The sequence below is a fragment of the Bombyx mori genome, chromosome 11 (assembly GCF_030269925.1).
Source record: "Bombyx mori chromosome 11, ASM3026992v2".
NCBI lineage: Eukaryota > Metazoa > Arthropoda > Insecta > Lepidoptera > Bombycidae > Bombyx > Bombyx mori.
In genome coordinates, this window is record NC_085117.1 from 5977046 (window position 1) to 5992858 (window position 15813).

The 15813-nt window shown below is 38.8% G+C and overlaps 3 protein-coding genes across 4 annotated transcripts in view; 1 reads left to right on the forward strand and 2 right to left on the reverse strand.

Moving 5' to 3' along the window:
• The window catches only part of LOC101739353 (low-density lipoprotein receptor-related protein 2), a 215512-nt gene that overhangs the window by 146628 nt on the left and 53071 nt on the right, over nt 1–15813 (reverse strand). The gene's annotated exons all lie outside the window — the stretch shown is intronic.
• On the forward strand, nt 336–2790 carry LOC119629132 (uncharacterized). The gene is made up of 2 exons (XM_038014040.2): nt 336–834; nt 1946–2790. The coding sequence occupies exons 1-2, from the start codon at nt 621–623 to the stop codon at nt 2740–2742; spliced, it is 1011 nt and encodes a 336-aa protein (XP_037869968.1). The 5' UTR covers nt 336–620; the 3' UTR covers nt 2743–2790.
• Nucleotides 836–3268, reverse strand: LOC134199656 (uncharacterized). The gene is made up of 2 exons (XM_062671054.1): nt 2821–3268; nt 836–1900 (listed from the first exon to the last, which is right to left on the reverse strand). The coding sequence occupies exons 1-2, from the start codon at nt 3120–3122 to the stop codon at nt 1015–1017; spliced, it is 1188 nt and encodes a 395-aa protein (XP_062527038.1). The 5' UTR covers nt 3123–3268; the 3' UTR covers nt 836–1014.

The window sequence follows — 15813 nt, forward strand, 5'->3', positions numbered from 1 at the left end:
AGAGATGGCGCGACATCGTGAGACGCATCAAGTCTGCCCTTTCCAGCACTACATGACGATCACGACCACTCTGTCAAGAGTGACACGACTAAGAAGAAGAAAGAAGTATGTATTTTGTAATACAATAAAGATTTGGGATAAGTAAGTATTCGGTAAGTTTCTAATAAACATATGCACGACAGATAAATGAAAGCGGGACATTTTTGTTCTCGTTGGGGACAGCGGGACGGACAGCCTGAAAGCAGGACAATCCCGCCCAATGCGGGACGTATGGTCACGTTAACAATGCATTGTACCTCTTCAGCCGAGAGTATTTCTACATCAGTTCTTTATGCTGTTAGGCCTAGGCCGCACTACGGTGAAACCGCTGCGGTTATTAACCGTGTGAGTTTATGAAACACGAAAACGAATACAAGCGGCCGCACTTGCGGTTTTTTCCCGCGACTGATTTTAAAACCGCGAAATGTTACAAAATTGTTGCGGAAAAAAACCGCAACAAAATTTGTAATCCATAGAACTAAGTGGGCGCACACGCACTATGCGTTAACCGCGGGCGGTTTTTGGGCTAGTATTCGGCCGACCGCCGCAAAGAATAGTTGTGTTGTCGTCTCGTCACAATTATGTCGTCGACCGAGTCGGAGTCTGTTTCAAATGCAGAGTACGAAAGTTTATCCCAGAAAATCATCGTGGAAGTACAGAAAAGACCAGCTTTATACGATACTACTTTGCGTCAATACAGTGATAGAAATGTGAAAAATAAACTTTGGGAGGAAGTTTATCACAACGTAGTTAATAATTGGATGACACTGTCGGAGGCTGAGAAAAAAAAGAAGGGTAAGTTTTTAAAGAGTATTTATTTATTACAAAGAACTCAAACTAAAAAAGTCGAACCCTTATAACGAAAGCTACTTTAGTTTTGTTACCTATTTTTAAGGAGATGTTGTTTTGAGTTAACAGTGAAAATTCTGTTTTTGGCATTAATTAGTTACTATACTTCTGAGGGTGAGATATCTTTTAAATATTTTCATATTGCCAACTCAACGCGCCCGCAGTAGATGTAAAATAATCAGCAAACAAATTTCTTACATCTATAACGTTATTGCTAGAACGCGTACGAATTGAAGCAATACCCTGCATCTCTGAAACTTGAAACGATTCATTAAGCTGTTTACCGTCATGTTGTCTGACAAAGTTGTGCAATATGCAACAAGCTTTAATAATATGGTCGCAAAAATCTAATTTCACATCTAATGGTCTATGTAAAATACGCCATTTATTTGCCATGATCCCAAATGCACATTCGACAGTCCTTCTGGCATAAGATAATCTATAGTTATAAACTCTTTGTTTTATGGATAAATTTCTATTTGGATATGGCCTCATTAAGTGCTCCATAAGTGGAAAAGCTTCATCGCCTACGAAAACAAACGGTAAAGGTCCGACTTCCTCATAATCAGGTAATGTTGCAGATTCTGGTAAATGCATTTGGTTGTTCAAAAACCTTTTGCCAAAATTTGAGTTTTTAAAAACGCTAGAGTCGCTATTCGATCCATATGCCCCAACATCTATAGCAGTAAAGCAATAGTCTGCATCAGCTATAGCTAATAATATTAAAGAATAATACTTTTTGTAATTGAAGGCTTCTGAACCAGTATTTTCTGGCCTTTCTATTCGTATATGTTTTCCATCTATGGAACCAAGACAATTAGGAAAATGTGTTCTTTCAAAATAAAAATTTGCTATATTTATCCAATCCTCTTCTGTTTTTCCAGGCATATATGTAGGTTGCAAACATATCCACAAACTCTTGCATGTGTGTTCAATTATTTCACTCAGAGTTGTTGTGCCGATCAAATATTCAAAATACAAGGACTTCATACTATTACCACTGGCAAGATACCTGAAAAAACAACATTATATTATTATATTTCTATTTTTGTTACAGGTAGTACAATACAAAAGAAATGGAAGAATATGCGCGACAGTTTTTCTAAAGAATTAGCTATACAGCGTGGTAAATCTGGTCAAGGTGCTATAAAAAAGAAAAAGTACGTTCATTTCGATTCTCTGTTGTTTTTGGTACCATCTTTACAAAAAAGGGAGACTAGCAGTAATATCGAATTTACTTCACAAGATAACCCTGATACGGACTTATCTGAAACCCTTCCACTAACGAATAGTAATCGAACCCCATCCTGTAAGAAGGCTTCCAAAAGCCGAAGTAGCTGTGAAGATTATGAACAAAAATTGTTAAATTTTTTGAATACAAAGGAGAATGCGTGTGAATATGACGAAGATATAAACTTTTCACAAATGATTGTACCAATGTTACGGAAACTTAATGACGATCAGAAACATTTTGCCAAAGTAGAAATTATGAATATTTTGCAAAAAGCCAAATCTTTCTATCCATTCGAAACACCAATTCGTAATCAAAGACCAAGATCACATTTGTCATTCACGCAAACGTCGTCTCCGCAATCATATTATACATATTCCCCATCTCCACCTCCAACCATGCCGATAATGCCACCAGTTTCAACACCAGTACGACAGCTTGTGTCAGGACCTGCAAAACAAACCATCTATTTGCCACTTAATACTCCTGTTCCACCAACATTACAAGCAACCGTGCATTCTCTTCAAGAACTCGAGCAACAAGAACAACAATTACAATATGCACAAAATGAACAAGAAGAGCCTACAGCAGCCAATTATCTGTCGCAATTTCAAGAACAATAATTTTTTTAATTTTTTTTATCAATAAAAATACCTATAAAGTACAATATATATGCATGTGTGTGTAATTTTATTTCTTACCTCAAAGTCACAGACAGACGCTCCTCTGGTGAAATACATTTGCGAAATTTTGTATCCATGAAGGTGATGTATGGACGCACGTTGTGCAAAATTTTATCGAAGCTGGCTACTGACATTCGAAAGTAATTGAAAAATTTCTCTGGATGTTCTCTTAAAATTTTATACTTTTTCTGAAAGAAACCTTTCTCAAATCTACGGCTAGTGAGTGGATGTATCCAATATTTGCGAAATTTTCGTTGACGTCTTTTTTTTCTATTTCTTAGTACCAGAGCAACAATACATACTGCTCTTTTGAAATCCATCTTCAAACTGTGAAAATCACGGGCGGTTTCGCGGTTTATAATCGTAGTGTGTACGTCTCAAGCGGTTTCGCGGTTATAGCGGTTAACCGCTCCCGGGAAAAAACCGTAGTGCGGCCTAGGCCTTACGTATTGACTAGTAGAATTCGTAAATCAAGTGTTTGGCAATACAGTTCTCATGGCATTTAGCGAGGGTCAATGTCCGGAGCCGGCACATCTGTCGGTCGCTTCGGCAACCGGTCGCCGTTCGCAACTAAGACCATACTACTTGTTTAGCCTCACCGTTACTTTGGCTTTATTTTTATAGTTTTTAGACATTTTATTGAAATTACCTATAAAAAAAAAGAATCGTAAAATATAATCCATCATTTAACGGGACAGATACTATCTTATTGAAGTAGGTAGCTTTGAAAAGCGTATCAGATAAGTCACCCGGTGTCTATTCCTAACAAGTGATATGGGGTTCTAGCAAATTGTAAACTGATCTGTTTATTCGAGGATCTATGTGTCTTCTGGAATAACTCCCACTACGAAACAATATCATGATGATTACTGGTGGTAGGACGTCTTGTGAGTCCGCACGGGTAGGTAGCACCACTCTGCCTATTTTTGCCGTGACGCTGTAATGCGTCTCGGTTTGAAGGGTGGGGAAGCCGTTGCATCATATCTCAAGGTAGAGGGAGGTATTCATATTGTAGGTGGACCGTGAGCTAGTCCCACCAATTACAATTTTTTTTAAACGCTCCAAAATAAAAATAAAATCAGTATATAATGCTATTCAGAGTTTGACCATATATCTCAATAATGTGGATGGCTATATTCGCGTAATGTCTACAGGCTCCACTACGTACAGCATCAAAAAATAATTATTAATACTCTACAACTGAGAATTAGTGTTCGTGATCATCAAATAAATCATGAATCTGAGGTAGAACACCCAGAGTCAATATCAATAAGATACGTGCCAGTTTATCGAAGTAAAAATAATTATGTAAAAATTCTTATTGATATATTAGAGGCGGACCAATAAGATAACCATCATAGTTGGTTCCTAGGGTGTTAAATAAAGATATTATATTCATTTCTGCGTAAAGCGTGTCCGCGAAAGGAGTAAAGCGGAATAGCATCATCTTAAACAGATTTCTTAAGAATCGGTCCGCATGTTTTAAAGTAAGCAACCTTAATAACAATATCTAGGCCCCCTGCTGGCAGCCACGACCGCGAGCGCCACGTTTTTTCCACGCTCCGCAACTTAAAATTACGAAAAATGGTTTTTTCGCGCGAAGATACAAGTGTGTAGTATCAAAATACGCGTCTCAGTGAGAGGAACACAACCGTGAAAACCGCTTGGAAATAAGTGAAAGTGAGAGAAAGTTGTGGTTCAAAAACTAAATTTTTTGTATGTTTTTGTGATACGCTGACAAAACTAGATCGACGACCCCCCACTTTTTTGGGGTCTAAATAATCGTCTCGTCGAGCCCTACCTTCTGGACTATACCCAGGATTTTTCCGGTGGAAAACAGCCAGTGTAATCCGGAATTTCTGAAAACCACGTGCTACCGAGATCGACTCCCAGGACACCTGGACAGGCGTGTGGCACACCAATAGAAGCGTCTTGACAAGGCGAATCTTTTGACACCTGGATCATCGAGATCAGACAACCCGGGACAACACAGTGAAGCTTTAAAGGTCGACAAAATTTTGAAAATCTTTGGTGTCATTTTCCAGCTAAAGTAAATCGACAACCCCCCTTTTTTATTTTTTTATTATAAAGTAGACCCCTTAAAATTAAATTCTCCAAATTTTTAGATTTTTTTGAATGTGTAGTTTATTAAGAAATTAATTTTGAATAGTGTACTAAATAATCAGTTCAATATAAATGGAGTTACACCCCCCTACCGATAATATTTTAAAAATTAATTTTGTTAAAAGTGTTCAAAAATAGACCTCTGAAGAAAGTTTAATTTTGTTTTCTAATTAATCTAGTTAATTTATAAAAACAAGGCTTTTTGCGGTTGGGCGGGAAAGTGACACCAAAGCAAACCCCTTTGAAGAGGGTAAAAAAATCACGGCGCGCAAATTATAATATAAGTATAGTATAGTTTAGGTCATAAGGAACACATTACTTTTTAAATGGTGAATTTTGGACAATTTTTCGAATCGCGATCTTCGTTAGCATCTTTGTTTACATCAGAGTTCACCCGCAAATTGAGGCTGTCGCGGAGATCGCGATCTGAAAATCTACTTTTTAGATAATAATAAATTCGAGATTTTCTTATAAGGACTGGATAGAGCGTGGTTAAAAACCACCCTCCACGTTTTTAAATTTTTGGAAAAACTCTTTTTTCAGCAGAAAAAATAGACCTAAACTTAAAAAATTTAATAACAAATTTTACCCGATATATCGGGCAGTGTTGAAAAGGGAAATAATGTTTTGCACGACCCAGGGCCGTATCCAGTAAACCAAGGGAGATAGACAAATTTTTGAGCTCGAATTCGACTTCAATTAGATAATTCAATCAACTAAAAATATTTTAGTATTCTTTGTCATAGAATAGACAACCATTATTTATAACAGGTACATAAGGGACTACAAAATTTTTTAAATCGACTTAGCTAGATTTAGAAATCTACTAAACTAACTTCGACTAAACTTCGACACTAAAAAAATATATCTTTATTAATTTATAATTTTAATTGCACTGTATTAACATTTACATTTGGACACTGACCCCCCTATACAGGGTCCGACAGACATATACACTCGACAACTTTCCCCGCTGTACTCGCACTGCATCACATCACACTTACATCACACTCTCTCACACACATACACACAATGTTCCATACACCAACAACATCTGGCGCTGCCAAAAAACCTCAAATTCCCAGCCCCGCTACCTCACCTTCGGTAATGCCGGACGCTGCCAGGACTTTCATTAAAAGACCGGAAACAAAAAGAAGGTCGCTTGATAATATGGACCTGTATAGAAAGCAGCAGCAGTACTATGCTGACACACCGAGCGACCAATTACTCCAGGAAGTGATGAAGACGTTTGAGGATATACCCTCAAAGGTTCAGCAGTACCCTCAGATGAGGCGGGACATCAAGTCCTTCCTGGAGTCACAATCGGACAAAAGTATCCGCATACTCTTTGAGTTGAGTAAGCGGATGAAGTGTCTGGAAGCAGCGGCGTCCGGGACTAGCATACATACAGTAGCGTCATCTTCTAACAAAGAAGAAAAACTGCTGGGAAAATTGCAAGAGGTGGAAAACACACTAACTTCACGGCTTAGTCAAATGGAAGTTAACCTGAAGCATGAAATATCAGAACTTAATATAGGAAACGACGATCGAGGCGCTGACATCCTCGAACATATGTTCAAAAATTTCGAAGAGACCAAAGCCGAAATAGTTAAATCGACCGAAGGTGTCGTGGGACGGACGCAGGCTCTCTTTGAAGATCTGGCTGGTACTGTCGCCAGAGACGTCGTCGAAGCCAAAACACAAATAAGCCAGATAACAAAAGGGTTGACAGCTGAGAGCAACATGGTTCCCCAAACATATGCCAGCGCCGCAGCAACAAAACCTGGGCGTCGTCCGGCGCTTCACTCGATGGCGGTGACCTTCGAGGACAATCAAGAGACTGCCGAAGAGGTACTCGCGAGAGTGAGGAAAGCGGTCGACGCCAGGGGTACTGGCCTTAAAATAAATAAAATAAGGAAGGCAAAGAATAGCACAGTCATACTCGGCTGCGATACGGAAGTGGAACTAGATAAGGTGAGAGAAAGGATAAAAAGCCACGGTGATGGGTTAATCGTAGCGCCCATGAAGAATAAGGACCCACTCGTCGTCCTTAAAGACGTCTTTATGGACAATGACGACAACGAAATGGTTAAGGCCCTTTACGCTCAAAACGCCGACATCTTCATGGGTCTATCACAAGAGGAGATGGATTTGACAATTAAATTTAAAAAGAGGACCAGAAATCCTAAGACCTCTCACGTTGTCATCCAGGTGAGACCGAAGGTATGGCAGAGGATGACGGAGGCTGGCGCCCTCTATCTGGACCTGCAAAGGGTCAGAGTGGAGGACCAGTCTCCGCTCATCCAATGCACGAAGTGCCTCGCCTTCGGCCACGGCCGCAAATTCTGCACCGGGAATGTAGACAAGTGTAGCCACTGCGGAGGCCCACACTTGCGCGAGGAATGCGCCGACTACATCGCGGGAATTAAACCGCAGTGCTGCAATTGCTTGCACTCCAGGTTGCAGAGTACGGATCACAACGCATTCAGTGTCGATTGCCCAACCCGCAAAAAGTGGGACTACCTGGCGCGATCAAACACTGCATATATATGACCCATACACTCAGCGGAACGCACACACATGACAAATATAAACACACACACACACACACACATACACACACACATACACACACACATACACACACACTGATATAAAAGTATATAATAAATATATATGGATATATCAACCCAGCAAGTCAAACAAACACTGAACACATATGCAAATGACTAAATAGAAAAAAGCCAAAGAAATAACCCCGCAATAAGAAATGACAATAAGTATATATACTAGAGTATATATATACTATTGACGAAGAAACAATGGAAATTATAGAAACACTGAGTCAAAATGTCACTATCCCTAAGTTTAAATAATAGTACCTAACTAAAAAGACATCCTTAGATAGAGTAAATACCGGAAGAAACCATAATAATAAGTTAAAAACATATTGTTAATAGAATAAGAAACAAAAACTGTACAAAACTAGATGTTAAGAATTATGAAAGAATGAAGACAATAAACTGTGAATAGAATAAGAAATAGATAGTAAACTCTAGACATAACAACATAATACTGTACTGTAAGAAAATTAAGTTAAAACATATTGATAAATAAAGTAAGAAACGAATAATTGTAAAGAACTAGATGTTAAGAATTATGAAAGAATGAAGACAAGAAACTGTGAATAGAATAAGAAATAGATAGTAAGCTGTAGACATAACATTATATAATTGTACTGTAAGAAAATTTAAGTTTAAAAATATTGTAGCTATGTTGTATTGGACAGTGTCGTCAAAGGTGTTAAGTAAAAAAGTTATGTAGTAACATCAGTAATCAACAACATTATGTAGTAACAGGTTACAATAAACGGTCACATACGTAGTACAATTATTACCCCAACAGATAAAAATACAAGGTAGTCAAATTAGCGGGAGTCCCACCCGGCAAAGAAAGTAAGGTGATGGATAAAAGAAATAGTATGAGGCATGTCAGTGCGAGAGGCATACAAGCGAGAAATAGTATGAATGTGTTACATAGAATAATAAGGTCCTGCCGAGCCTATGGGCGGGGAAAGGCGAAAAAAAAAAAAAAAAAAAAAAAAAAAAAAAAAAAAAAAAAAAAAAAAAAATAACAATATCTAAAGCAACGCCTTCCGGTTTGATGAATGGGCTACATGGCATACAATTGATATTTCGACATCTCATCTCAATGTGCGTGTCTATGAACTCGGGTAGTCCGTGAGCTCATATGCCAATAACAAAAACCACAAAATATTATGGCACTAATGCGCGATCGATGCGAGCTTCGTTTTTGTGGTGGCGCGTTCGTAAGCACCATGTTCTCGATTGTCGAAGAGTGAAAGTGTTCCCACGGCCCTCGCCGGTTCGAAGGCGTTACGCGGTGCGCCCGATTGTACAGGAACAGCGGAGAGCGACATTAGAACATCTACCATTGTATCAGCGGCGTCTACCTCTCGATTATATTTACTGGCATTAACCATAAAATAACTTTAAACACTTAGCTGCGCCCAGCTAGGGTTTTCTCATTTTACATATACTAGAAACGCATTTAGAGAAGTATCTGTAACAAAGATGACTGTACAGTGTATCTTATATATTAACACAAGTCGTGTATGGATTCAGTGCTACTGAATTAAGAGCATTGGCTCTTCACAAAACCACGGAGGTGAATGATGAGCAGAAGAGCTCACAAGCTATCTATTGTCAAACGACTACCGCAGACCGTAGGTTAATACCTCTCGGCCGACATGTTGTGACCAGTATCAGTGTAGGTCATCAAATTCATAATTTCTCTTTTTCAAAACTAAGTGACAACGGTCCTTATCCGTGTACCGGCACAGAAATCCTTACATCAGTAAAAGTGTGCATGCAAATCATGTGTAACGCCAAATATGTTCAGGAGTGAGCCTCTTGACCTGCTGGTTTAATAATCCATCTCAAATAAATAATGTGCATTTTGTCGTCTACACCTTAATTCGTGCGCATCCATTTCATAATAAGATATTGTGTGTGCAGAACAATAGCGGGTTTTCACATAATCATTAAGAAACGGTTGCTCAAATTACACATCTTCAAGAATCAAACCTGTAATATATCTGATGTAGATTGGAAGTGTTTTGATTTTGCCATAGTTCTACTTTTATGATATGAAGCACTACGATCTAAATAATCCAGATTATTACAAATGAATTGAAGTAAATCATATCTATTTATTCACGTGAAGTCTCTGAAGAAATTCGGATGAAACAGTGAGCTTTCCCTAGACTCTGTTTTATATTTAACTCAGAGCTCACCTAGATTTTAAGACAAAACCCTAGTCAATTCCAGTACGCAAAAAAGTATAACAATATACTCCAATCTAGGCTGCAAAACTGTTATTGCGAACTCAAAGGCCTACAATGTGACGAATCCAGCCTCCGATTGCACAGTGCAATCAAATGCAAAATGATTTCATATTCGGCATAACGCGATCCCAATAATTGGCCGATAGGAATCGCCGAATGGAAAATCCCCAGAACAGTGGTGCTTTTGAAAAGCTCTCGCCTGCACTCGGAAATTAAATATTGAATGGCGAAACGTGCTGGAATTGGCACTTAACGTAATTATCATTCGTTTCCACTTTTTATTTTATTATTAATTAGTGTTAATTAGTCGTGCTTCATGACCCTGGAATCTTGGCCAAGAAAAGGTTTTCAGGAATAAAACTTTTGGAGGCCAGAGTCACAACTTTTGTGTACTACATCAGTTGAAGGGAATACGACTGATCTGCTGCTAAGCGGTTACCGAAGTCCATGGACACCATGTGAGCTCCGCTAGCCGTCTTCGGATGTAGGATTGTATTATTCATTAAATGACTACAGCAGCGGTGATGGCCTTCAAGCCAAATCGCATTGTTGTTGCATATCAGAAATAGGGAGGGTGGTATTGATCACCTGTTTAGTACTTCGGATAAGAAGTACTAGGTAAAGAATAAAGTAAATTAGAGAAAGTGTATTTAGTGACATACAAAGTAGGAAGCACGAGGACAAAGAGTGAATTAGGGTGAAGATTAAAAATATTGCGACTTAATTTTCATAATTAATTTCACGAAAATGTATGGGTTCAAATAAATACCAGGCAAACGACACACATACTCACAACACAAATATCTTTGATTGAATTCAACGTTCATATGCTGGATTGAACTCTTCTGAAGTCAGAGCAGCGCTAACCGCTTCATTGAACAGCGCGCCCGAATAGCTCCCACAGACGTGTGTCGTTTTAATTGGTACATTGTTGTCGGAATGTTCATTTGTATTATGGAATATCATGCATAGCCTGCATTCATGCACACCTATTGGGGAACCGTGTGTCCGAGTTTTGATGTTAAGAAAAGCAACACTGTTGTAAAATTCATTGACGGTTATAGTCAGATTCATCCTTAAGAGAGTGAGCGATCCATCCTCACTGAAAACTACTTACCCGATCCGGTGGACCGAATGGTAAACAGTTGACGTCGCCATAAACACGTCATTACGGATCCTCCCGATCCATTAACGGTGCTTTTAGGTACCTCAAGCACTGATTACCGTCCTCACCGAACCCGTCGCTTGTGACGAAGAGCTCAACGAGTAAATTAATCCATAGACACAGCCTACTGAGTTTCTCGCCGGATCTTCTCAGTGGGTCGCGTTTCCGATCCGTTGGTAGATTCTGCGAAGCACTGCTCTTGCTAGGACCAGTCTTAGTCACACTCCTGGTTTGAGCCCCGTGAGCTCATCTAATAGTTCGGCGAATCTAGAATAGCCCCTCGAGGTTACTAGTTGATAATTAAGTGACGGTAGAAACACATCTATCATAACAAAAAACCTGTAAAATTCTGCAAAGTCACTGCAAATATGGCATACCTTTTCGTTATTTCTACAGCTTGGAATACATACACCATATTCTTCTCTATTAGCTTATAAATTGTATCCTGTTAGCTTTCCACCATTGGTGGATTCGCTATCAATCTATATCTAGATATAAGCTTGAGAGACAACGCCATTGATGCACCCTCTCTGTTGAATCTCAACCATAAACCTTTTAAGCTATGGCATAGCTTTTATCGCGGGCTTTGAGCGCGGCGACTGAATCAAGAAATTCCGTAACGAAAATAAAATCTAACACCCCCCACTCCACCTACCATGTAGCTCGCGTTCAGCACATTCGCACGTTGCACTTGTGTAGTGTTTGTGAATAAGCACGCGGCGTGATGTCGCACTGCATGCGCATCATGAAAAATCTGCCCGTCTCTCTCTCTCGCGGTCTAGCTTATGAATGTGAAGGGGACAGTTAATGTTTTGCTTTTGTTAATGTTTATAAATATAGCGTGGTCTTATTTTATTATTGATTTAATATTAAATTATTATTGTCTAATTATAATTGCGTAAGTTGATAAAAAAATCTATGCAGCGGTCCCCGAGTGCCACACGTGTTTTTTTTTACATTCAAGAACGTTTTACATTGACACATTTTCAGTATTACATTTTTACAACACTCAGTCGCTCGTAAAATATTTTATTGTTCATTTCAGAATAATATCCGTTTTATGTTAGCTTCGTTCTCAAGTTGGGTTTTATTAAGATTTTCCACGTCTTAAATACGTTTAGTAGACCGCTATTTAAAGAGTGTATGCTGACTGACATGTGTCCGCCATAACTGAAAATTACGTCTAACAATAGTTTCAATAAAACTTCATATTTAGGCAGTAATTCTCAAAAACCAAATTCGTAACGATGCGAATATTTCTCAGATAAGACATTGTCAGGATAATATCCGCTGTTCCGGATTGATATCCGCTTGGAGGCAGATCCTATATTTGTGAGAAGTCATGTTAATTTCGTGATAACAGGAAAGCCAAGGGTACTCACTCAAGCCCCGTACAGTAAAATCCTGGTTTTCTACAGATTACGGCCAAAGTAACAAACAATCTTGAACGCAATCCTTGCTAATCTTTTCCACGGAATCCTGCTCTGTGATGCAGCAATATAGTGCTGCCCGTATTCCATACCAGTAATAGTATCACTCCATTAGTTCTTACGTACCTGAAACAAACAAAATTACTTAACCAACAGTAAATAAAATGGGGTAAATATTCACAGAATTGTGAATTACTTTAAATTTTCGCCGTTTTTATTTCAATAGAGGTTTTTTAAGCCATTGTCAGATATACTGTCGAGGTGAGTCCACTAGTTCCAGTGGTGACACTCAAAAATGGAATAGAAAGAAGGTAAACAGAATTGTCTGTTTCTAACATCCCACAACACACAGCTCACCCGTAAACATGTCGGTTGCAACAGCGCCGAAATATCGGAAACTACAATATGAAAGTAAAAATTGATATAAGAAACTGTAATGCAACAATATTCTCCATACAGTCAGTCGAATTTAAATTTAAAACTCTTCTTGTTACGAAACAAAAACATTTTTCATCTATTCCCGAATGTCAGACACAAGGTAGCCAGGGGGTGTAACATGAAGAATGCATTTCTAGTTTCGTGTCTAATGCGAGTTTGATGTCTTCGGTGAAGCTGAAGCGTTCTACGACAAGGTTTTATTTCTCTTCCACCGCTTACTATCAGGCTTCAGCTGTGTCAACAGAAAGCATGTTATGTTCTAGAAAAAGTAAATAATTTATAGTTTTGTATTATTTGAAATGCAGGTTGTTTCGCGTTTTTGTCTCTGTATATTGTAGCCATCAAGAAATCTAAGCAACTTGACAAATGACACCTTCGTCTTTCATGGCTAACGATATTTAAAGAATTTGAAACCTCTGAGATTAAAAAATATGTGTAATAATAAAATTGTAATGAAAGAATTAAAAACTACATTTATTTTTTAAACGGCGTTTCTTACACTAAACTTGTAACAAACATTGTACATTTGCTGATCTCCTCATAAACAAGTTCACTACAAATCATCCTCCAGCTTCGCTCGTGAGCTTAATGTCATGTCTGCGGTCTGTACATTAGTAACATTTAAATATAGCTAATGACCAAAGGTACTCTGAGGAAACAATTTAATCTATCGTAACTTATGACAACTTTAATAAACCCATATATAAAAGTATACGTCTATCTAAATTCGACCAGATTGATTGTACAGAACTGGTTACTAGAACCTTCCTCGACCGGCTTCCGACGAAAAACCCGGGCGCTAACACCAGATTGAATTGAGCAATAAATTAAATCGTCCCGTAATGGGATTCCTGTCAATCACGTTCTAGATCCGATCGGTTCTAACCGGATAAAACCGGGTGGTGCCGGTTTCGAGTTTGAGTAATTGTTTTTTTTTTTTGCGCTTTTAATTGTCTTTGGAACGCGGTTTGTTAAGTTAATTGAAAAGTGTAACGAAGGGTAAAGCCCGCACTGATAGATTCCACCAATCTGACTATTTGTACGGCAAAAAATAATGTTTTGCCCGAATTCATAGACAGGACGTTGGTAAGGATACGTGAGATACCACAAAAAAAGTATAGTTAATCAATCACATCTACACGTACATATATAAGTCAAGAGATTTACATAAAATAATTATATGATAAGCAGCAAACAAACGGGCCCCTCATCTCTGGTATGATGATCCGTTATGTATAGTGAATAGTCAATGCGTCAGAGACTCTCCCTCATGGGGGTCTAACCAGTGGTCATTTTATTATCTAAATTTGTGCCTGCCAAGTGTGCCTTGTATGAACATCAAGCCTGAAATCTTTATATTTCCAATATGAGGCGATCTCATCCGGGAACAAAACTACGTACTCCACAACCACAATGGGACAAAAATGTTTGCAGGAACGTTTCCGAAAATCGAATCCTACATAGACCCATCATCAATCAACACAAATTGCAGAATTTAAATACTTCATTTGCGTTCGTTTGGAGGCTAGAACTGTTCTAAAAAACCTTTTCTCGAACTCCTAACGAACTGGTAAATAGAATTGAAAAGTAGAGGTATAAGCCGGCTAATTGAAAACTACGTCGCACGTTGATGACAACGTTTTTAAAAGGTACTCTTTTTTGTCACTTTGCTTTTTCAGAGAATACTGGAGTTTTTGTTTTCGGCTTTCGTTTACTATGAGATTTTTTTTAGATTCAACTGATTCATGGATGAATTTTATTGAAAACTTAAAGACTGCTTGAGTTTATCACCCTCGAAAGAACCGTCAGTATATTTACAACTTTCTTACACTCGAACGCCAACCCCTTCGTGTAATCTGTGTGGTGGACCTCGATGGGGCTTAGTCGGTAGTCGGTTCTGCGGAGCAAGTGCCTCGCGCGCCTTTTTCAAGGTGTAGTCTCCTGTGAGAAATTAGGGGAGGTGGAGGACCTCGGTTTTTCTCTTCTCCCCTTCTTCCTCTCAGGAGGCGCCGCAGTCCGACATAACCCGGTCCGTTACCCCCCTCTACCGGGTATCCGTAGATTCACCAGCGTTTAAAAAAAAAAGGTGGATAAACCCTTGATGTTTTGATTTGAATGAAAAATTTTAATCCCGCACGGGTAGGTTACAACACCCAACCTATTCCTGCCACAAAACAGTCATGCGTTCCGGTTTAAAGGGTCTCAGGCATTCTCATTGTGATATCTCTGGTCCAGTGACCACTGAACACCATTAAATGCATACCGCATCCGCAGGAAAGATATAAAGTAAAGTCTTAGCAGCTAGTGATTTCTTGCATTACAGAGGATAATAGTGGTCATATACTTAACAGGGCGACCGCCCTTTTGCTACACCACTTTTAGACGGCAGCTATGCTAGTTAAAAAGAACTACATGCGTTCATTTAGTTCTTAAAATGGACAGCCTATGTCTGCCAAACACCCCTCCTGGTAATTTAATATTCGTAAACTGATCACGAGAGTCAACGTGAGCGCTTAATTGATGTTAATGCATATTAACTTGTACCGAATTATGTTTAGCGGCTAATTGAATTTCCAGCGAACGGTTAATCCTGTATTCTGATATTCGCGAGGTTGCCCCCTTTTGAGAAATTCTTGGAATTTCCAAAGTTACAATGCTTACAAATTTTGAAGAATTAAATTTATTCACAAGTGTAGCAAAACTTTGAAAAATAATTACGGACGGTTAGAATACGTCTTAGTGCAGTGCAGTAAGATTACCTCGAGCAAGAAGAAATGGCGGAACAGCGCGACACTCGTCAAGTCTGCCCCTCCAATAAATACTACATGACGATACACGACCATCAATGACACGATTGAGAAGAAGACAACATCTCATAAATAACTTTTAGGGAATGGAAATGTCACGTCTATTGGCCGTATGACATTTCAAGACAACAAAATATTCTACCACGTATTATGTACGTATCTCATGTCATCGTCTACCCA